The 23305-nt window shown below is 46.5% G+C and overlaps 1 protein-coding gene across 1 annotated transcript; it reads left to right on the top strand.

Moving 5' to 3' along the window:
• On the top strand, positions 1 to 22714 carry KPNA2 (karyopherin subunit alpha 2). Its single transcript, XM_063960814.1, has 11 exons — positions 1 to 104; positions 7932 to 8039; positions 8121 to 8261; positions 9040 to 9128; positions 10248 to 10516; positions 11012 to 11106; positions 11229 to 11492; positions 18562 to 18795; positions 21255 to 21437; positions 21543 to 21692; positions 22079 to 22714. Exons 2-11 carry the CDS (start codon positions 7971 to 7973, stop codon positions 22166 to 22168), a joined length of 1584 nt encoding a protein of 527 aa, XP_063816884.1. The 5' UTR covers positions 1 to 104; positions 7932 to 7970; the 3' UTR covers positions 22169 to 22714.
• The last annotated feature ends 591 nt before the right edge of the window (positions 22715 to 23305 follow it).

Genomic DNA, 23305 nt, shown 5'->3' with positions numbered 1-23305 from the left:
TCTGCTATTTCTCGAACTGGCCAATCAGAGCCTAACTCGTCCGGACATTTAAACCCAGCTGCCAGGCGCACGCAGCATTCTGGACTCGGGACAGGAGGAGAGAGGTGAGGAGGACAAGTGGGGATGGGGTGCCGCTACCCCGGTAGGGAATAATGCGGGGCAGCTCAGTCATATTCACCAGCTGCTGCTAGCGGGCGGTAGCACAGCACAGGGATGGCAGTAACACGGGACCGGCAGCACGTGGCTGCCTCTACTCCAGTACCGGCGCGGGTGCCGCCGGTTTGTAGTGGTTCGGTTATTTCTGCGATCTGGTCCGTTCCTCTCTGGCTGTGTCAAGGACACCATACGCTGGCGCTGCTTCTGAGGTCGGGGCGGGGGTCACCCGTCTGACGGGTGGGAGCGGTTCTTGGGTTACGCGCGTGGTAATGATACGGCTCACCGCGCTCCTGATCCTGGGGCTACGCCCGGGCAGTGCCTCCGTGGCTACTTACTAGCGCCTTCATACGATCGGGGCCGTGATGCTCCCTGGACGGCTGCTGGCAGTGTCTCTTTACGACAACTCTTACGGGGCTCCTGCTAGTTATATTGGGGCGGTGTCCCAGGCGCTTGATGGGTTGGGGAATCGGGAACTTTATACTTTTAAGACCTAGTAAAGGTTGGGTTCGGTATTTGTAGTATCTCATTTCCCTGATGTATCGCTCGCTGATACTGATACTGGGCTGCCTGATGTATATGGGTGGGGGCGGAGTAACACCAACCCTGACCTGTAACTGGCTAAGATCGTCTGGATGTAAGAGTTTGGGGTGTTCTTCAATACGGGGTCCTCGTGTGACAGCTCGGTAGGGATGGCCATTGACCATCGATGGTTAGAAATTGCTTGCTTCACTGACTTGACATGAGTTGTTTGCCAATCCAGCTCAGGCTCGCTCCCTGCTGGTGTCTGTGTGTAGAAGACTGCATGCAGACTGTTTTATTGATGTGAGGATGGGCATCAGATGCTGAGAACTAAAAACTGTCTGTTCACTAAGAAAATAAAAACTGAATTGTTGTCATAAGTAGCAATTCATGTATAGTCCCCCTTTCGACAATGTGCTTGTGGAATCTTTGGGTCCATTGGTGAGGTCCTCTCCGGTGGTCCCTCTTCTCTGATGCGTGGAGTCAGCTGGTGGGTCCCTTTGCGTATGCATCACCTGTTGACCTCCCGGAAGGCTGTGGGAAGGTCAGGGGGTGGAGCTAGTGCCGAGTAGAGAGCATGGTAGCATTGAGATTTCATTGCAGTCCCTGAGATGGCAAACATGTACTCCATGGAGAAGTGGAAAGCTGAGCTTTGCGCTCCTTCATGAATCACATGCGATTCAGGCATAGTGGGGGGGCGCTGCTGGAGAAATCAGGGACTTTTCAATGGTAACCTGCTCTGAATTGCACTAGGCAAAGAAAAGCCTTGTTCTCTGCAAACAGGACTTTTCTCTACTACATGAATACACCCTAAATGGTGTTGACTAATAGAAGCCTATTTTCTCTATCGTCCTAAGTGGATGCTGGGGTTCCTGAAAGGACCATGGGGAATAGCGGCTCCGCAGGAGACAGGGCACAAAAGTAAAGCTTTTACAGGTCAGGTGGTGTGTACTGGCTCCTCCCCCTATGACCCTCCTCCAGACTCCAGTTAGATTTTTGTGCCCGGCCGAGAAGGGTGCAATTCTAGGTGGCTCTCATAAAGAGTTGCTTAGAGAGTTTAGCTTAGGTTTTTTATTTTACAGTGATTCCTGCTGGCAACAGGATCACTGCAACGAGGGACAGAGGGGAGAAGAAGTGAACTCACCTGCGTGCAGGATGGATTGGCTTCTTGGCTACTGGACATGAAGCTCCAGAGGGACGATCACAGGTACAGCCTGGATGGTCACCGGAGCCACGCCGCCGGCCCCCTCACAGATGCTGAAGCAAGAAGAGGTCCAGAATCGGCGGCTGAAGACTCCTGCAGTCTTCTTAAGGTAGCGCACAGCACTGCAGCTGTGCGCCATTTTCCTCTCAGCACACTTCACACGGCAGTCACTGAGGGTGCAGGGCGCTGGGGGGGGGCGCCCTGGGAGGCAAATGAAAACCTTTAAAAAGGCTAAAAATACCTCACATATAGCCCCAGAGGCTATATGGAGATATTTACCCCTGCCTAAATGTACTAAATAGCGGGAGACGAGCCCGCCGAAAAAGGGGCGGGGCCTATCTCCTCAGCACACGGCGCCATTTTCTGTCACAGCTCCGCTGGTCAGGAAGGCTCCCAGGTCTCTCCCCTGCACTGCACTACAGAAACAGGGTATAACAGAGAGGGGGGGCAGAATAAATGGCAATATATTAATATAAAAGCAGCTATAAGGGAGCACTTAATCATAAGGCTATCCCTGTCATATATAGCGCTTTTTGGTGTGTGCTGGCAGACTCTCCCTCTGTCTCCCCAAAGGGCTAGTGGGTCCTGTCTTCGTTTAGAGCATTCCCTGTGTGTCTGCTGTGTGTCGGTACGTGTGTGTCGACATGTATGAGGACGTTATTGGTGTGGAGGCGGAGCAATTGCCAAATATGAGGATGTCACCTCCTAGGGGGTCGACACCAGAATGGATGCCTTTATTTGTGGAATTACGGGATAGCGTCAACTCGCTTAAGCAGTCGTTTGCCGACATGAGGCGGCCGGACACTCAATTAGTGTCTGTCCAGGCGCCTCAAACACCGTCAGGGGCTGTAAAACGTCCCTTGCCTCAGTCGGTCGACACAGACCCAGACACAGGCACTGATTCCGGTGGTGAAGGTGACGAATCAACCGTATTTTCCAGTAGGGCCACACGTTATATGATTTTGGCAATAAAGGAGATGTTACATTTAGCTGATACTACAGGTACCACTAAACAGGGTATTATGTGGGGTGTGAAAAAACTACCAGTAGTTTTTACCGAATCAGAAGAATTAAATGACGTGTGTGATGAAGCGTGGGGTGCCCCGATAAAAAACTGCTAATTTCAAAGAAGTTATTGGCTTTATACCCTTTCCCGCCAGAGGTTAGGGAGCGCTGGGAAACACCTCCTAGGGTGGACAAAGCGCTAACACGCTTATCAAAACAAGTGGCGTTACCCTCTCCTGAGACGGACGCACTTAAAGATCCATCAGATAGGAGGATGGAAAATATCCAAAAAGGTATATACACACATGCAGGTGTTATACTACGACCAGCTATTGCGACTGCCTGGATGTGCAGTGCTGGGGTAGTTTGGTCAGAGTCCCTGATCAAAAATATTGATACCCTGGACAGGGACAATATTTTACTGTCGTTAGAACAAATAAAGGATGCATTTCTTTATATGCGTGATGCACAGAGAGATATCTGCACACTGGCATCACGGGTAAGTGCTATGTCCATTTCGGCCAGAAGAGCTTTATGGACACGACAGTGGACAGGCGATGCGTAGAGGAGTTATTTGAGGTCGGTCTATCGGATTTGGTGGCCACGGCTACGGCCGGGAAATCCACCTTTCTACCTCAAGTCACTCCCCAACAGAAAAAGGCACCGACCTTTCAACCGCAGCCCTTTCGTTCCTTTAAAAATAAGAGAGCAAAGGGCTATTCATATCTGCCACGAGGCAGAGGACGAGGGAAGAGACAGCAACAGGCAGCTCCTTCCCAGGAACAGAAGCCCTCCCCGGCTTCTACAAAAGCCTCAGCATGACGCTGGGGCTTCGCAAGCGGACTCGGGGGCGGTAGGCGGTCGTCTCAAAAATTACAGCGCGCAGTGGGCTCACTCGCAGGTAAATCCCTGGATCCTGCAGATAATATCTCAGGGGTACAGGTTGAAATTAGAGACAGAGCCACCTCGCCGTTTCCTGAAGTCTGCTTTACCAACGTCCCCCTCAGAAAGGGAGACGGTTTTGGAAGCCATTCACAAGCTGTATTCTCAGCAGGTGATAGTCAAGGTACCTCTTCTACAACAAGGGAAGGGGTATTATTCCACTCTATTTGTGGTACCGAAGCCGGATGGCTCGGTAAGGCCTATTCTAAATCTGAAGTCCTTGAACCTATACATAAAGAAGTTCAAGTTCAAGATGGAGTCACTCAGAGCAGTGATAGCGAACCTGGAAGAAGGGGACTTTATGGTATCCTTGGACATCAAGGATGCGTATCTCCACGTTCCAATTACCCCTCACACCAGGGGTACCTCAGGTTCGTTGTACAAAACTGTCACTATCAGTTTCAGACGCTGCCGTTTGGTTTGTCCACGGCACCTCGGGTCTTTACAAAGGTAATGGCCGAGATAATATTTCTTCTTCGAAGAAAAGGCGTATTAATTATCCCATACTTGGACGATCTCCTAATAAGGGCAAGGTCCAGAGAACAGCTAGAGATGGGTTTAGCACTATCTCAAGAGGTGCTAAAGCAGCACGGATGGATTCTGAATATTCCAAAATCCCAATTAATGCCGACAACTCGTCTGCTGTTCCTGGGGATGATTCTGGACACAGTTCAGAAAAAGGTTTTTCTTCCCGAAGAAAAAGCCAAGGAGTTATCTGACCTGGTCAGGAACCTCCTAAAACCAGGAAAGGTGTCTGTACATCAATGCACAAGAGTCCTGGGAAAAAATGGTAGCTTCTTACGAAGCAATCCCTTTCGGCAGATTCCATGCAAAGGGATCTGTTGGACAAATGGTCAGGGTCGCATCTTCAGATGCACCTGCGGATAACCCTGTCGCCGAGGACAAGGGTATCCCTTCTGTGGTGGTTGCAGGAGGCTCATCTATTGGAGGGCCGCAGATTCGGCATACAGGATTGGATCCTGGTGACCACGGATGCCAGCCTGAGAGGCTGGGGAGCAGTCACACAGGGAAGAAATTTCCAGGGAGTGTGGTCGAGCCTGAAAAAGTCTCTTCACATAAGCATTCTGGAACTAAGAGCAATCTACAATGCTCTAAGCCAGGCGGAACCTCTGCTTCAAGGAAGACCGGTGTTGATCCAGTCGGACAACATCACGGCAGTCGCCCATGTAAACAGACAGGGCGGCACAAGAAGCAGGAGGGCAATGGCAGAAGCTGCCAGGATCCTTCGCTGGGCGGAGAATCACGTGATAGCACTGTCAGCAGTATTCATCCCGGGCGTGGACAACTGGGAAGCAGACTTCCTCAGCAGACACGACCTTCACCCGGGAGAGTGGGGACTTCATCCAGAAGTTTTCCACATGCTATTAAACCGTTGGGTAAAACCAATGGTGGACATGATGGCGTCTCGCCTCAACAAAACACTGGACAGGTATTGCGCCAGGTCAAGAGATCCGCAGGCAATAGCTGTGGACGCGCTGGTAACACCTTGGGTGTACCAGTCGGTATATGTGTTTCCTCCTCTGCCTCTCATACCAAAGGTATTGAGGATTATACGGCAAAGAGGAGTAAGACTAGTGGCTCCGGATTGGCCAAGAAGGACTTGGTACCCGGAACTTCAAGAGATGGTCACGGACGATCCGTGGCCTCTACTTCTGAGAAGGGACCTGCTTCAGCAGGGTCCTTGTCTTTTTCAAGACTTACCGCGGCTGCGTTTGACGGCATGGCGTTGAATGCCAGATCCTAAAAGGAAAAGGCATTCCAGAAGAAGTCATTCCTACCTTGATAAAGGCAAGGAAGGAAGTCACCGCGAAGCATTATCGCCGTATTTGGCGAAAATATGTTGCGTGGTGCGAGCAGCGGAGTGCTCCGATGGAGGAATTTCAACTGGGTCGTTTTCCTACATTTCCTGCAATCAGGATTGTCTATGGGTCTCAAATTGGGATCTATTAAGGTTCAAATTTCGGCCCTATCAATATTCTTCCACAAAGAATTGGCCTCAGTCCCTGAGGTCCAGATTTTTATCAAAGGAGTACTGCATATACAGCCTCCTGTGGTGCCTAAGGTGGCACCGTGGGATCTAAATGTAGTTTTAGATTTCCTCAAATCCAATTGGTTTGAACCACTAAAGAATGTGGATTTGAAATATCTCACATGGAAAGTGACTGTTACTGGCCCTGGCTTCGGCCGGGAGAGTATCTGAACTGGCGGCTTTGTCTTATAAAAGCCCTTATTTAATTTTCCATTCGACATAGGGCAGAGCTGCGGACGCGTCCGCATTTTCTCCCTAAGGTGGTATCAGCTTTCACCTGAACCAGCCTATTGTAGTGCCTGCGGCTACAGACGACTTGAAGGACTCCAAGTTGTTGGACGTTGTCAGAGCCTTAAAAATATACATTTAAAGGACGGCTGGAGTCAGAAAATCTGACTCGCTGTTTATACTGTATGCACCCAACAAGTTGGGTGCACCTGCTTCTAAGCAGTCGATTGCTCGTTGGTTTTGTAACAAAATTCAACTTGTACATTCTGTGGCAGGCCTGCCACAGCCTAAATCTGTTAAGGCCCATTCCGCAAGGAAGGTGGGCTCATCTTGGGCGGCTGCCCGAGGGGTCTCGGCATTACAACTCTGCCGAGCAGCTACGTGGTCAGGGGAGAACACGTTTGTAAATTTTTACAAATTTGATACCCTGGCAAAGGAGGACCTGGAGTTCTCTCATTCGGTGCTGCAGAGTCATCCGCACTCTCCCGCCCGTTTGGGAGCTTTGGTATAATCCCCATGGTCCTTTCAGGAACCCCAGCATCCACTTAGGACGATAGAGAAAATAAGAATTTACTTACCGATAATTCTATTTCTCGGAGTCCGTAGTGGATGCTGGGCGCCCATCCCAAGTGCGGATTATCTGCAATACTTGTACATAGTTATTGTTAACTAATTCGGGTTATTGTTTAGGAAGCCATCTTTCAGAGGCTCCTCTGTTATCATACTGTTAACTGGGTTTAGATCACAAGTTGTACGGTGTGATTGGTGTGGCTGGTATGAGTCTTACCCGGGATTCAAAATCCTCCCTTATTGTGTACGCTCGTCCGGGCACAGTACCTAACTGGAGTCTGGAGGAGGGTCATAGGGGGAGGAGCCAGTACACACCACCTGACCTGTAAAAGCTTTACTTTTGTGCCCTGTCTCCTGCGGAGCCGCTATTCCCCATGGTCCTTTCAGGAACCCCAGCATCCACTACGGACTCCGAGAAATAGAATTATCGGTAAGTAAATTCTTATTGTCTTCTGTTTGCATTGTGCACTGAGGTATCTGCTCTGATCCCTCCCGGTGTCTGTTATGGTGTGTATCCTAATGCGCAAAAGGACTCCAGGCCTCAAACCAAGAAGTCCTTGTACTGCAGAGCTGTCATTTGTGATCTAGGTTCGCAATCGTATTGATCACACTGCTATGTACCTGATATGTGGCGGGATGTATTTCATCCTAAATGCGATGCATACTACATCCCGTTCTAATGGGGAGATGTATGGATTTAAAGCAACCTTTATCAAGTGCATTCTATAAACTTATAGGTAGTAGCTGATTGGTTGCCATGGGCACCTTCTCAACTGTTTTCACTGCTTCATACATCCCCCCCCCCCCCCCCCCCCCCCCCAAAAGAGGGGTATCCAATTACCTGCGGTCAATGTATCGTGGCTATCCCATTATCCCCAATGCTAGCACTTACTGTGGATTATGCTTCAGTTACCCGAAGCAGCATAACCAGTGATAAGTGGCCTGCCAGAGCCACAATTATCACATGGGATCGGGGACTAATCCCGATCCAATATGTTTTTGTGGACCCCTTTTCGGGTGAAAGAAATGGAACCTAATTGGATACCGTGATAATGCCCATCGGGCAAAAATCGTGATATCTGGTGGCTTCGATCCATTGAAAAACATATTGCACATAATTGAATACCCCTCTAACTCTTACACATGCTTGAAACTGCACGCTTATCAGTGGTTGAAGAGTTCCATTGTAGGAAAGGCTAGGGAAAATCTAAGCTGCCAGTCCTATTTAGACACTCGTGTGGTATTCTCTTCCTACAGATTGTACTGTTTGCTTTCGTGGACTTAATACTATATAACATGTCTAACAATGAGAATGCTGCTGCTGCCCGGCTCAACCGCTTCAAGAACAAGGGCAAGGATACCACGGTGAGTAGTTTAAGATGCTGACCTCTGGAGGGTGATGACCTGTATTCCCAAGCAAAGCCTGACTCTGATTGCCTCCTGTAGGAGATGAGAAGGAGAAGGGTGGAGGTGAATGTGGAGCTCCGGAAGGCTAAGAAGGATGATCAGTTGTTAAAGAGAAGAAATGTCAGTTCCTTTCCAGATGAGCCAACCTCCCCTTTACAGGAGAAGAACCAGAATGGACAGGTAAGGCTAGAATTGTCTCTGCATATAAAATAAAATGTAATTTGTTTTGGCATGCCATGTGACCAGTTACCATGTCGCACAGATTCTTTAGGTCCTTTACTACCGAAACACAGGTACCAATTTTACCTTGAGTAAACAAATGCCATAAGCAGATTCTGAATTTGGGTTTATTGGAGGTATACTCCAGTGTCGGGAAATGATAATTCTGCATTCATTTCTGTCTTGTGCTGATGGTTTAGTTAACAAGTGTTGGGTTGGCATAAAGCAGATATCTTAATATTGGACATATAACTTGTTTGGGAATGGGTAGCATAAAGTTGAACACAAGGGGCAATATTCAATTGATCTTTTTTGCAGCTATAGCATCCATAGAGGTTGTGTTTAGCAGTGTAAATGGTTAAACTTGATCAAACTAATGGGCGCAACACAAAAATTTCCTGTTTGGGTGCGCAAACCAGTCACTACTTGTACATTTCAGCTTGATAACTCTGGGGAATGAGCTGAAGCGCTGGCAGCCATTGTACATGAACAGAGCAATAATTGAATTGCTCCATTTGCTGCTGATGAAATAACAATTTAATATCGCCCTTAGATAACTTTAATTTGAAAATGTTGGCGTGATAATTATAATAATAAATGGTATATAGATATATAATGTGGTTTGTTTCATTATACATCATGCACTGTTGGGAAGAGCTATACCTATTTTAGGTAGGATTGGCCATGTAAATTGGCATAAACATGGTTTTAGTGTTTCTCACTGGCTGTTTAATTCCAGACCTCTACCCAGTGGAGTGTGGATGAGATTGTCCGTGGGGTGTCTAGTACTATCCTGGAGGTACAGCTGCAAGCCACTCAAGCTGCACGGTAAGTGGACCTGATGGTCTCTAGTTAAAATTAATTTTATGGCAATGAGCTTATCCCCATTTTGTCATGTCTTAATGAAATGTCAATGCATATAAAGTCTTAACACTGATAGGTAGTATGCCATTCTAAAATGGAGTACCTTTTTACTGTTCACTCTCCATACATTCCTCCATTATTCTTAGGAGTATTTATTATTGGGAGTCTAATATCCAGGGGTGGAGAGGGCTCGTGTGATGGTTCCATACAGCCCCCCCCCCCCCCCTCTCTGGAAGTGCAGTAGTGTTTGGCTGTATGCCAGTCTACTGCACAGGTTTCTGGGAACATGATGCCTGCACTTTGTTCCCAGGGAATACTCTATTGCATGTGTACAAATCACCAGGGAAATGGCTGCTATGCCACTTTCCCAGTGACTTCTGTCTAGTGCTGGTCAATGTGCACTTTACATCCTGCATCCATTATAGACCCGCCATTGCTGCTATCTTTTTGTTGTCGTAGACAAGTTGCACAACCAGGTGTTTTAGTACACGGTGACAGTAACTAGTGTAAATTCCAAACACTTTATTTTAGTAATGTGACACGGATAGTATTTTGTTTATATAAACCCCTATCTAAACTGTTAAGTGGCTTGTATATTTGTAATATAATGCAGAAATATTGAGGTTTCATTCAGAATCAACAGGCTGTTTCACAATGGTACACTCCACGGTAGGTGACTGGCTGGGGTGTGACATTAAGTCTACAGTCAATATGATGGCAACTGACTCTTGACATGGTCTAAACGTCAACATGGAAATGGTTAACACAAATTGACCACTTTTTTTGGGGGGGGGGGGGTCCATTTTTTGCCACATAAAAGCACCATTGGTGTACCACGTCCCATTGCCATGCTTCAGGCTAGGTGCCTTGCTGCTCTGCACAGATTACTATTCCCAACCGTAGTCCACTCGGTAGAGTTGAAGAAAAATTTGTTGATCATTAGTGGTTGACCTACTGACTAGGCCTTTTTAGTGTAGATCTACAGACAGGATACCGACTGGTTGAGAACTCTGCATTAGGAAGATTCAACTGAATATGAATGTATGTAATGATTTGCCATAAATTTGTACTCCTTGCACACAGGAAGCTTCTTTCGAGGGAGCGGGAGCCTCCCATTGATCGTATCATCCAAGTTGGCCTGATTCCTAAACTGGTGTGTTTTCTGAGCCATGCAGACTGCAGTCCCATTCAGTTCGAGGCCTCATGGGCTCTCACAAACATTGCATCTGGCAACTCTGATCAGACCCGAGCAGTAGTGGAAGGTGGTGCAGTTCCTGCCTTCATATCTCTGCTGGCTTCTCCCCATCCTCATATTAGTGAGCAGGCGGTTTGGGCCCTGGGAAACATTGCAGGTAACACTTCAGTTCTTTCATTGGTCCCTGACAACTAATGAACATGGTAACAACTGCTAAATGTAATGTATCATTTTATATGAAAGAAGCTTCTTTAAAACTAAAAGATTTACTTGCAGTCCGCACTGATTGTATGCCCTTGATGGTCTAGAATGGCTTCCTAAACTGTTCTCAAACCTCTAACACTTTTGGTTTTAACGATGCCCAAGCAAAGATGACTAAAATGACTGATACTAATTAAGTCACCTTGCACAAAGTAGGACTAATTAGGGTTTTTTAGGACAGCATTGGGAAAACAGTCTAGAACTCACTGATAAAGATGTAACACTGCCACTAATAAAACCTGCTACTATCCGAGTGGTCTCCATTTTAATGGTCAAACACAATTTCCCAGGATTCCTTTCTGCAGGGTAGTGTAATTGCTTTAAGATTGGTTCTTTGTCCTATATAAGTGAATGTGAAATGATCCCTGCTAACATCCAGCCTGTCCTTTAGGTGATGGATCTGCATATAGAGACCTGGTTATTAAACATGGTGCTATAGAACCCCTGTTGGCTCTTTTGGCTGTTCCTGAGCTTTCTTCACTTCCTGTGAGTAAATTCTGAACTACATACTCTGCTCAGCCTTGCCTTCTAAAGCTGTAGTATATCTCCTCCAAATATGCCACCTATGTCAACAAGTAAATCTGACTTGCATTCTTCTGTCCTTCCAGACTGGCTATCTGCGTAATGTCACATGGACCTTGTCTAACCTCTGCCGTAACAAGAACCCAGCACCCCCAAAGGAAGCAGTGCAGCAGATTCTGCCCGCACTGGTCAAGCTACTTCACCATGATGACCGGGAGGTTCTAGCTGACACCTGCTGGGCAGTTTCTTACCTGACTGACGGCCCAAATGAACGTATTGACATGGTTGTGCAAACAGGGCTGATTTCCCGGATTGTACAGCTGCTTGGATGTAAAGAGCTAACAATAGTGGTGGGTATAACTGAAAGCTGTATTTTGGTATTATAATTGCTCTTGAATGCATGCATGCGGCCTTGTAGTTTTGCATTCTAATGTTTTTTTAACAAAGCATGTATAGGGTAGCTCCTGGTACTCGGCACTACAGAACAGGAAGTTGCTGCAGCAGGGACCATTGTCCCAGGCTGCATGGTTGTGAGTGGCTGCAATCTGGGAGTACAGGTGCGCTGGTACCCCAGTGCAAAGACCAGGAGTTAATTTTTCCACCTGCCTGCAGTAGGAGCCGGTAGTGAGGTTGCACTGGGAAAGACTGCTTCTGGTATTCCCTTAGTGCTGAACAGTAATGGCAGCTGAGTGCTGCAGGCAGGACTGAGTCCAGCGGCTGCAGCAATTTGGGCTGGGGGACGCAGGCTGCAGGGCTGTCGGGAAAGCCTCTATAAAGGCATATAGTAATAAAAATGTGTACAGACAGTGTAAAAATATATTGTGTTGTAAGGCACTGCAATGCCTGAGTCTAATGCCAAGCACTAGACAGTGTTATGTATTTTTCTCTGACGTCCTAGTGGATGCTGGGACTCCGTAAGGACCATGGGGAATAGCGGCTCCGCAGGAGACAGGGCACAAGAATAAAAGCTTTAGGATCAGGTGGTGTGCACTGGCTCCTCCCCCTATGACCCTCCTCCAAGCCTCAGTTAGATTTTTGTGCCCGAACGAGAAGGGTGCAGGCTAGGTGGCTCTCCTGAGCTGCTTAGAATAAAAGTTTATTTTAGGTTTATTTTCAGTGAGTCCTGCTGGCAACAGGCTCACTGCATCGTGGCACTAAGGGGAGAAGAAACGGACTCACCTGCGTGCAGAGTGGATCGGGTTTCTTAGGCTACTGGACATTAGCTCCAGAGGGACGATCACAGGTTCAGCCTGGATGGGTCCCGGAGCCGCGCCGCCGGCCCCCTTACAGAGCCAGAAGAGCGAAGAGGTCCGGTGAAATCGGCGGCAGAAGACGATCCTGTCTTCAGACTAAGGTAGCGCACAGCACCGCAGCTGTGCGCCATTGCTCTCAGCACACTTCACACTCCGGTCACTGAGGGTGCAGGGCGCTGGGGGGGAGCGCCCTGAGACGCAATATAACAGATGATACCTTAGGTTGGCAAAAGAATACATCACATATAGCTCTTGGGCTATATGGATGTTTTTTAACCCCTGCCATTATTACAGAAAAGAGCGGGAGATGAGGACGTCGTGAAGGGGCGGAGCCTATCTCCTCAGTACACAAGCGCCATTTTCCCTCACAGCTCCGCTGGAAGGACGGCTCCCTGACTCTCCCCTGCAGACTTGCTACAGAATCAGGGTAAAAAAGAGAAGGGGGGGCACTATTGGCAGCTAAAAATTATATAAACAGCAGCTATAAGGGAATAACACTTGTATAAGGTTATCCCTGTGTGTATGTATGTATGTATGTATGTATGTGTGTATATATAATAAATATATATATATAGCGCTTGGTGTGTGCTGGCAGACTCTCTCTCTCTGTCTCTCCAAAGGGCTTGTGGGGTCCTGTCCTCGATCAGAGCATTCCCGGTGTGTGTGCGGTCGGTACGTGTGTGTCGACATGTATGAGGAGGAAAATGATGTGGAGGCGGAGCAATTGCCTGGGTTAGTGATGTCACCCCCTAGGGTGTCGACACCTGACTGGATGATAGTATTTAAAGAATTAAGTGATAATGTCAGCACTTTGCAAAAAACGGTTGATGACATGAGACAGCCGGCAAATCAATTAGTGCCTGTCCAGGCGTCTCATACACCGTCAGGGGCCCTAAAACGCCCGTTAACTCAGTGGGTCGACCCAGACACAGATACTGAGTCTAGTGTCGACGGTGAGGAGACAAACGTAATGTCCAGTAGGGCCACACGTTACATGATCACGGCAATGAAGGAGGCATTGAACATTTCTGACACTACAAGTACCACAAAGAAGGGTATTATGTGGGGTGTGAAAAAACTACCAATAGTTTTCCCTGAGTCAGATGAGTTAAATGAGGTGTGTGTGATAAAGCGTGGGTTTCCCCCGACAAAAAACTGCTAATTTCTAAAAAATTACTGGCACTATATCCTTTCCCGTCAGAGGTTAGGACGCGTTGGGAAACACCCCCTAGGGTAGATAAGGCGCTCACACGTTTATCTAAACAAGTAGCGTTACCATCTCCTGATACGGCCACCCTCAAGGAACCAGCAGATAGAAGGCTGGAAAATATTCTTAAAAGTATATACACACATACTGGTGTTATACTGCGACCAGCAATCGCTTCAGCCTGGATGTGCAGTGCTGGAGTCGCGTGGTCGGATTCCCTGACTGAAAATATTGTTACCCTGGATAGGGACAATATACTGCTAACTATAGAGCATTTGAAGGATGCATTACTATATATGCGTGATGCACAGAGGGATATCTGCACCCTGGCATCAAGAGTAAGTGCTATGTCCATTTCTGCCAGAAGAGCGTTATGGACGCGACAGTGGTCAGGCGATGCGGATTCAAAACGACATATGGAAGTATTGCCGTATAAAGGGGAGGAGTTATTTGGGGCTGGTCTATCGGACCAGGTGGCCACGGCAACGGCTGGAAAATCCACCTTTTTACCCCAGGTCACTTCACATCAGCAGAAAAAGACACCGTCTTTTCAAACTCAGTCCTTTCGTTCCCATAAGTACAAGCGAGCTAAAGGCCATTCCTTCCTGCCCCGGGGCAGAGGAAGGGGAAAAAGACTGCACCATGCAGCCGCTTCCCAGGAGCAGAAGCCCTCCCCTGCTTCTGCCAAGTCTTCAGCATGACGCTGGGGCTTTACAAGCAGACTCAGACATGGTGGGGGCCCGTCTCAAGAATTTCAACGCGCAGTGGGCTCACTCGCAAGTGGACCCCTGGATTCTACAGGTAGTATCGCAGGGGTACAAACTGGAATTCGAGGCGTTTCCCCCTCGCCGGTTCCTGAAGTCTGCTCTACCAAAGTCTCCCTCCGACAGGGAGGCAGTTTTGGAAGCCATTCACAAGCTGTATTCCCAGCAGGTGATAATCAAGGTACCCCTCCTACAACAGGGAAAGGGGTATTATTCCACGCTGTTTGTGGTACCGAAGCCGGACGGCTCGGTGAGACCAATTTTAAATCTGAAATCCTTGAACACTTGCATAAAGAGGTTCAAATTCAAGATGGAATCACTCAGAGCGGTGATTGCAAACCTGGAAGAAGGGGACTATATGGTGTCTCTGGACATCAAGGATGCTTATCTCCACGTCCCAATCTACCCGTCTCACCAAGGGTACCTCAGGTTTGTAGTACAAAACTGTCATTATCAGTTTCAGGCGCTGCCGTTTGGGTTGTCCACGGCACCTCAAGTCTTTACCAAGGTAATGGCCGAAATGATTCTTCTTCGAAGAAAAGGCATCTTAATTATCCCTTACTTGGACGATCTCCTGATAAGGGCAAGGTCCAGGGAACAGTTAGAAGTCGGAGTAGCACTATCTCAGGTAGTGTTACGTCAGCACGGGTGGATCCTAAATATTCCAAAATCGCAGCTGATTCCTACGACACGTCTACTGTTCCTAGGAATGATTCTGGACACAGTCCAGAAAAAGGTGTTTCTCCCGGAGGAGAAGGCCAGGGAGTTATCCGAGCTAGTCAGGAACCTCCTAAAACCAGGCCAGGTGTCAGTGCATCAGTGCACGAGGGTCCTGGGAAAAATGGTGGCTTCTTACGAAGCGATTCCATGCAAGAACTTTTCAGTGGGATCTGCTGGACAAATGGTCCGGATCGCATCTTCAGATGCATCAGCGGATAACCCTGTCGCCAAAGACAAGGGTGTCTCTTCTGTGGTGGCTGCAGAGTGCTCATCTACTAGAGGGCCGCAGATTTGGCATTCAGGATTGGATCCTGGTGACCACGGATGCAAGCCTGAGAGGCTGGGGAGCAGTCACACAGGGAAGAAATTTCCAGGGTTTGTGGTCAAGCATGGAAGCATCTCTTCATATAAACATTCTGGAACTAAGGGCCATTTACAATGCCCTAAGTCAAGCGAAACCCCTGCTTCAGGGTCAGGCGGTATTGATCCAATCGGACAACATCACGTCAGTCGCCCACGTAAACAGACAGGGCGGCACGAGAAGCAGGAGGGCAATGGCAGAAGCTGCAGGGATTCTTCGCTGGGCGGAAAATCATGTGATAGCACTGTCAGCAGTGTCCATTCCAGGAGTGGACAACTGGGAAGCAGACTTCCTCAGCAGACACGACCTCCACCCGGGAGAGTGGGGACTTCACCCAGAAGTCTTCCACCTGATAGTAAACCGTTGGGAAGAACCAAAGGTGGACATGATGGCGTCCCGTCTAAACAAAAAACTAGACTGATATTGCGCCAGGTCAAGGGACCCTCAGGCAATAGCGGTGGACGCCCTGGTAACGCCGTGGGTGTACCAGTCAGTGTATGTGTTCCCTCCTCTGCCTCTCATACCAAAGGTACTGAGAATCATAAGGAGAGGAGTAAGAACTATACTCGTGGCTCCGGATTGGCCAAGAAGGACTTGGTACCCGGAACTTCAAGAGATGCTCACGGACGAACCGTGGCCTCTACCTCTGAGAAAGGACCTGCTCCAGCAGGGGCCTTGTCTGTTCTAAGACTTGCTGCGTTTGACGGCATGGCGGTTGAACGCCGGATCCTGAGGGGAAAAAGGCATTCCAGATGAAGTCATCCCTACCCTGGTCAAGGCCAGGAAGGACGTAACCGCAAAACATTATCACCGCATTTGGCGAAAATATGTTGCGTGGTGTGAGGCCAAGAAGGCCCCTACAGAGGAATTTCAACTGGGTCGTTTCCTCCATTTCCTGCAAACAGGACTATCTATGGGCCTAAAATTAGGGTCCATTAAGGTTCAAATTTCGGCCCTGTCGATTTTCTTCCAGAAAGAACTGGCTTCAATGCCTGAAGTTCAGACATTTGTAAAAGGGGTACTGCATATACAGCCTCCTTTTGTGCCTCCAGTGGCACCTTGGGATCTCAATGTTGTGTTGAGTTTTCAAAAGTCACATTGGTTTGAACCACTCACCATTGTGGACTTCAAATATCTCACATGGAAGGTGACGATGCTGTTAGCCCTGGCTTCAGCCAGGCGTGTGTCAGAATTGGCGGCTTTATCATATAAAAGTCCTTACTTAATTTTTCATTCTGACAGGGCAGAATTGAGGACTCGTCCTCAATTTCTACCTAAGGTGGTTTCTGCATTTCACATGAACCAACCTATTGTGGTACCTGCGGCTACTAGGGACTTGGAGGACTCCAAGTTGCTTGACGTTGTCAGGGCCCTGAAAATATATATTTCCAGGACGGCTGGAGTCAGAAAATCTGACTCGCTGTTTATCCTGTATGCACCCAACAAGCTGGGTGCTCCTGCTTCTAAGCAGACGATTGCTCGTTGGATTTGTAGTACAATTCAGCTTGCACATTCTGTGGCGGGCCTGCCACAGCCAAAATCGGTAAAAGCCCATTCCACAAGGAAAGTGGGCTCATCTTGGGCGGCTGCCCGAGGGGTCTCGGCTTTACAACTTTGCCGAGCAGCTACTTGGTCAGGGGCAAACACGTTTGCTAAATTCTACAAATTTGATACCCTGGCTGAGGAGGACCTGGAGTTCTCTCATTCGGTGCTGCAGAGTCATCCGCACTCTCCCGCCCGTTTGGGAGCTTTGGTATAATCCCCATGGTCCTTACGGAGTCCCAGCATCCACTAGGACGTCAGAGAAAATAAGATTTTACTTACCGATAAATCTATTTCTCGTAGTCCGTAGTGGATGCTGGGCGCCCATCCCAAGTGCGGATTGTCTGCAATACTTGTTACAAAAATTCGGGTTATTGTTGTGAGCCATCTTTTCAGAGGCTCTTTTTCGTTTTATCATACTGTTAACTGGGTTCAGACCACAAGTTATACGGTGTGATTGGTGTGGCTGGTATGAGTCTTACCCGGGATTCAATATCCTTCCTTATGTACGCTCGTCCGGGCACAGTATCCTAACTGAGGCTTGGAGGAGGGTCATAGGGGGAGGAGCCAGTGCACACCACCTGATCCTTAAGCTTTTATTCTTGTGCCCTGTCTCCTGCGGAGCCGCTATTCGCCATGGTCCTTACGGAGTCCCAGCATCCACTACGGACTACGAGAAATAGATTTATCGGTAAGTAAAATCTTATTTATGTTCCAAAAGAGGCTTTAAATGTATAATTGGCCAGTCATTCACGATCATGAAGCTCCTTCATGCGAGTTCGTATGCGCATCAGTCGATGTTTTCTTACCTTGCCACAGCAGTTCTGGCTGCGCAGTGAGTGACTGGGAGACTGCATTTGGAAAAGGGGATTGGGTAAACAGGTGTGTGATGGCTGTTCTGATGTCATTTTGTAGACTTGCATAAAATAGCAGTTGTGATCTTACTTGCTACTAGAGCCCTCTGCATCCCGGGAGAGCAGCTCAGCCTGTGTCTACAGAGGCACTCGCTCTCCATGTCACAATTTGCAACAGTGGTACAGTTGTTACAGCAATTTTACGCCATTGGATGGAAATGATGCGAACGCAGTGGATGTCCCTATGCTCATGTGAGCTTCTGCCTATATTGGCATATAACTGCATACTGCAAAAGAGCAACAGCAAGAATTGCACCTGAATAAGCCTTTTATGAGCACTCCTCTGTAGCTTAATTTTGCATAAGAGGAAAATCTCTAGTTTGGTAACCGGTTGTAGTGGCTATGAAGAGACGTCCTAATATGTACTGCAGTTTCATGCGCTCCCTACAATGTGAAATGTTAAACCTTCCATAAGATAAAACATCAGACACTGGGGCAGCTGTATCAACCTGGAGAAGTGATAAAGCAGTAATAACGCACCAGCCAGTCATTATGGGTTTGAAAAAGGAGTTAGGAGCTGACTGGCTGGTGCATTATCACCTTGCACGTGTAACTGCTTTATCACTTCTCCAGGCTTAATACATCTGCCCCAGTTTCATGTTTCCATAGGCCAGTATTGTTTTGTACCCACTGACTTGCATTATTTTTTCTTCTGCAGACCCCTTGCCTTAGAACAGTAGGAAACATTGTGACTGGCACAGATGAGCAGACCCAGGTGGTCCTTGATGCTGGAGCTCTGTCTGTGTTTGCTGAGCTTCTCACTTACCCCAAAAATAATATTCAAAAAGAAGCTGCTTGGACTCTATCTAACATAACAGCTGGACGCCAGGATCAGATCCAGGAGGTGGTGAACCATGGGCTACTGCCTTACCTCATAGATATCCTGAGAAAGGTAGGTCAGGTGAATGGTATTATGCCTAACAAGCTTTTATTGTGAGTCTCTATACAGCAGACTGGAGGAACTTGGAAGGAGTGCAGGAGAGGTGGAAAAAAATTAAAAGTGCATTACTAAGTGCAACAGACCTTTGTATCAAAATGGTTAGGAAAAGCACCAGGAAAAGGAAGCCAGTGTGGTTCACAAAAGTAGTATCAACTAGTGTGAAAGCAAAAAAGATGGCTTTTAGGAAATACAAACAGACTGAAAATAATAACGACAAAGAGGTGTATCTGGACAGACGGAAGGATGCTAAGAAAGTGATCAGACGTGCAAAGGCAGAAGCTGAGGAGAAAATGGCCCAGTCAGTAGATAAAGGGGGCAAAACTTTTTTTTAAGTATATAAGTGAAAGGAGAAAATCAAATGGAGGAATAATAAGACTTAAGACAGAGAGTGGGCATTTGGTGGAGGGAGACAAGGCAATAGCAGATCACCTAAATAATTATTTTTGCTCAGTATTTACTACAGAAGAAGGGATGGGGCCACAGTTAAATTGCAAGGACATTCATAAAAATAAGGTAGATGAAAGTACATTTACAGAGGAGAAGGTCCTAACAGAACTTTCAAAACTAAAAGTGGATAAATCAATGGGACCAGATGGGATACACCCAAGGATACAAAGAGCTAAAAGATGTGCTGGTTACACCTTTAACAGAATTATTTAACCAGTCACTAAATACAGGTGCTATTCCAGAGGACTGGAAAAGAGCAAATGTAGTTCCACTGCACAAAAGTGGAAGTAAGGAAGAAGCAAGTAACTACAGACCAGTAAGACCAGATCAGTAGTAGGGAAAGTAATGGAAAAACTATTAAAAGAAAGAGTAGTGGAATATCTTAAATCAAACAACTTACAGGATCCAAAACAGCATGGATTTACTGGTGGGAGATCATGCCAAACAAATCTTATTGACTTTTTTGACTCTGTGATGAAAATAATAGATCAAGGGGGAGCTGTAGATGTAGCATATCTAGACTTTAGTAAGGCATTTGACACTGTCCCACATCGCAGACTGCTAAATAAACTTGAAAGCCTGGGGGTGGATTATAAATCAGTTAAATGGATAAGAACCTGGTTGCAGGATAGGAAACAGACAGTCGTAGTTAATGGAGTGCAATCTATGGAGGGAAATGTTACCAGTGGAGTACCCCAGGGATCTGTACTTGGTCCAGTTCTCTTTAATATCTTTGTTGGTGACATTGCAGATGGTATTGAAGGGAAGATATGCCTTTTTGCAGATGATACAAAGATATGCAACAGGGTAGACACACCGGGAGGGGTCAAACAAATGATTAATGACCTAGGTAGGCTTGAGAAATGGTCAAGAACGTGGCAACTACAGTTTAATGCTAAAAAATGCAAAATCATGCACTTGGGTCTCAAAAACCCAAAGGCTAAGTATAGTATCAAGGGTACTATAATGGAAACGACTGGGGAGGAAAGAGATTTAGGAGTCACTATTTCAAGTGACTTGAAGGCAGGAAAGCAATGCAACAAAGCAATGAGAAAGGCAAGTCAGATGCTTGGTTGCATAGGGAGAGGAATCAGTAGCGGGAAAAAAGAAGTGATAATGCCACTGTATAGGTCATTGGTACGGCCCCATCTGGAATACTGTGTCCAGTTCTGGAGACCCTATCTCCAGAAGGATATAAATACATTAGAGTGTACAAAGAAGGGCAACTAAAATGGTGCATGGCCTACATCACAAAACTTACCCGGAAAGGCTAAAAGATCTTAACATGTATAGTTTGGAGGAGAGAAGGGAAAGGGGGGACATGATAGAAACTTTCAAATATATAAAGGGTCTTAACAAAGTTCAGGAGGGAAACATTCTTCAAAGGAAAAGAAGTATTAGAACTCGAGGGCATACATTGAGACTGGAGGGGGGGAGGTTCAGGGGAAATTTAAGGAAAAATTACTTCACAGAAAGGGTAGTGGATAAGTGGAATAGCCTCCCATCAGAGGTGGTAGAGGCTAAGACTGTAGGGCAATTTAAACATGCTTGGGACAGGCATATGAATATCCTTACAAAGAATCAAGGTTAAAAAAGGGTTGAGATTGCCCCTTTTTTATTTTATCCTTTAGGCAGACTAGATGGGCCAAGTGGTTCTTATCTGCCGTCAAATTCTATGTTTCTATGTAAGAATAGTTGTTGGCTGTTAAATCACTTGATATTAATGCACCCACGTTCTGTATTAGACAACTGTAGAGGATTAATTTTAAATCTGTAGACCATGGATACCTGGAATGCCTTTAATAATGGCTGTATACTAGAGAATGATGTAAATGGCTGTAATAGAACATGGTGTAATTCGTCAGCAGATCAGTATAGCCAGTAGGCTGAAGATAATCTGTTTTATATACTTGTTTCTTAAATGTTTACAAGGACACTCTCCATCTACACTTCATATTTTACAGGGCGACTACAAGACCCAGAAGGAAGCTGTGTGGGCTGTCACAAACTACACTAGTGGTGGCACAATTGACCAGATAATTTACCTTGTTCAGGCAGGCTTAATTGAGCCTCTGTGTAATCTGCTCTCTGCTAAGGACAGCAAGACTGTGCTAGTTATCCTGGATGCCTTCACAAATATCTTCACAGTAAGTCATTAATTGACATGGGGCTTGCTTGATAGCCTGTGCTCTTGCATATAACCTCATCAGAGTTGTACCTTTTAAGTTCTGACATGTATAAAAACTCTGCAGGCTGCCGAGAAACTTGGCGAAACGGAGAAACTGTGCCTGATGGTGGAAGAGTGCGGTGGTCTTGACCGCATTGAGGCGCTGCAATCTCATGAAAATGAGCAGATCTACAAGGCGTCTGCTGTCCTCATTGAGAAATACTTTTCACTGGAGGTTAGTGATGAAAAATCTGATGCATGATCTCTAATTTGATTTATAATCTGGCTGCAGTGCTGAGGTTTAATTAGCCTAAAATATCATGTAGCCATCGTTGATCCATTGAAAAGGTCCTGGTTCTTTTAATATATGAATGGACCAAGAGTTCAAAGGGGCAACATTGGTATTTGTTAATCATAGCTTGGATTAGCAGTTTGACCAACAAACTTCATGTGACAGACTAGAGTGAGTTATAGGTATCTGTAGAATCGTTATGTAGTCAGCTGCAGTTTGACCCAAGGGGTGCTATAGCAGCTATTGGTGTACTGTTTTAGGATTTGTCCGCTATCATTCACTTGGCAGTGTCCTAATCTTCCATGCTAATATGTTGTGTTTGTTTTTAGGAAGAGGAGGAGTCTCTTGCTCCAGAAGCCACATCGGAGAACTACACCTTCCAAGTGCCTAGTGGCACTCACACTACATTTGACTTCTAAGCACTTTATTTTATGTTCATTCTTATCTCATGTTTGTTCTGATTTTCTATGTGACTTGGCACTTTGTCTGGTTCTGTACATACTGTGAATCTTAAGTCTTGTGTAAACTCTGTAAATAGTTTTACTTCCCACTGGTCTGTGCTTATGGTATTTCTATCTGGCCCCTTTTTAGTTTTACACTAATTACTACTGTAATGGTATTACATGCTTGTAATGGCTGCTTGACTGCTATCATGCGCCCATTCCCCCACCTTGTTCTGACTATACATGGATTGCTTGGAAGTGGTTATGTCCCCAAAATTGACTTGAACTAAAATTAGGCATTTATTAGGACCAATTGGTTCCCTTGCCTGACTTCTCTTCACATTCTCGAATGTGATATTTTACCTTAAGAGTTGCTGTAGGTCAATCTTTAAGGTCCTGGGTCACATGGTTCCCCTGGTGTAACTTGGGATCTGTAAAGTTTAATGTGACTGACAGCCTGAAATTTATAAAACGTCTAATAAAACGTCTAATAAAACATCTAATAAAACATTTTGTACCTGATATGGTTTTTCTTTCTGCTCTACATTCATATGTAAGAACATGTATGTTCACTGCAGTACAGAAATGGCTTCCTGTGAAGTTACACAGGTGTATTTTGTTCATAGTTGCATAGAATCTAGTTTAAGCATAATGTTGTGTATACCCACTATGTACAAACAGGGATCCAGTCTGAAGATCGACACTGTCTAGGTCGACAGTCACTAGGTTGGCAGGTTGACGGGGTTTCTATGTCAACATATGCTAGGTCGACATGAGTTTGTCACTTTTTCTCATACGTCCTAGAGGATGCTGGGGTCATCACAGAACCATGGGGTATAGACTGGATCCACAGGAGACATGGGCACTTTAAGACTGAAACGGTGTGAACTGGCTCCTCCCTCTATGCCCCTCCTCCAGACAAGTTGAGGAATTGTGCCCAGTGAGACTGGACGCACTACAGGGAGCTCTACTGATTTTCTCTGAAAAAATACTTTTTGTTAGGTTTTTTTTATGTTCAGGGAGGCTGCTGGCAACAGTCTCCCTGCTTCATGGGACTTCGGGGAGAGAAGTATGACCCACTTCCAGTGAGTTCAAGGGCTCTGCTTCTGGCTG

The sequence above is a fragment of the Pseudophryne corroboree genome, chromosome 3, assembly GCF_028390025.1.
Source record: "Pseudophryne corroboree isolate aPseCor3 chromosome 3, aPseCor3.hap2, whole genome shotgun sequence".
Taxonomy (NCBI): Eukaryota; Metazoa; Chordata; class Amphibia; order Anura; family Myobatrachidae; genus Pseudophryne; species Pseudophryne corroboree.
The sequence above is the reverse complement of the archived record's forward strand: the minus strand, read 5'-3'. Positions and strand labels throughout refer to the sequence as shown.

What these genes read in the sequence shown, in the direction of transcription:
- KPNA2 (XM_063960814.1), top strand. Translation starts at nt 7,971, where the DNA reads ATGTCTAACAATGAGAATGCTGCTGCTGCCCGGCTCAACCGCTTCAAG. An exon ending in AGAAGAACCAGAATGGACAG is followed by an intron (nt 8,262 to 9,039) that starts GTAAGGCTAGAA and finishes GTTTAATTCCAG; the next exon opens with ACCTCTACCCAGTGGAGTGT. An exon ending in CCTTCACAAATATCTTCACA is followed by an intron (nt 21,438 to 21,542) that starts GTAAGTCATTAA and finishes AAAACTCTGCAG; the next exon opens with GCTGCCGAGAAACTTGGCGA.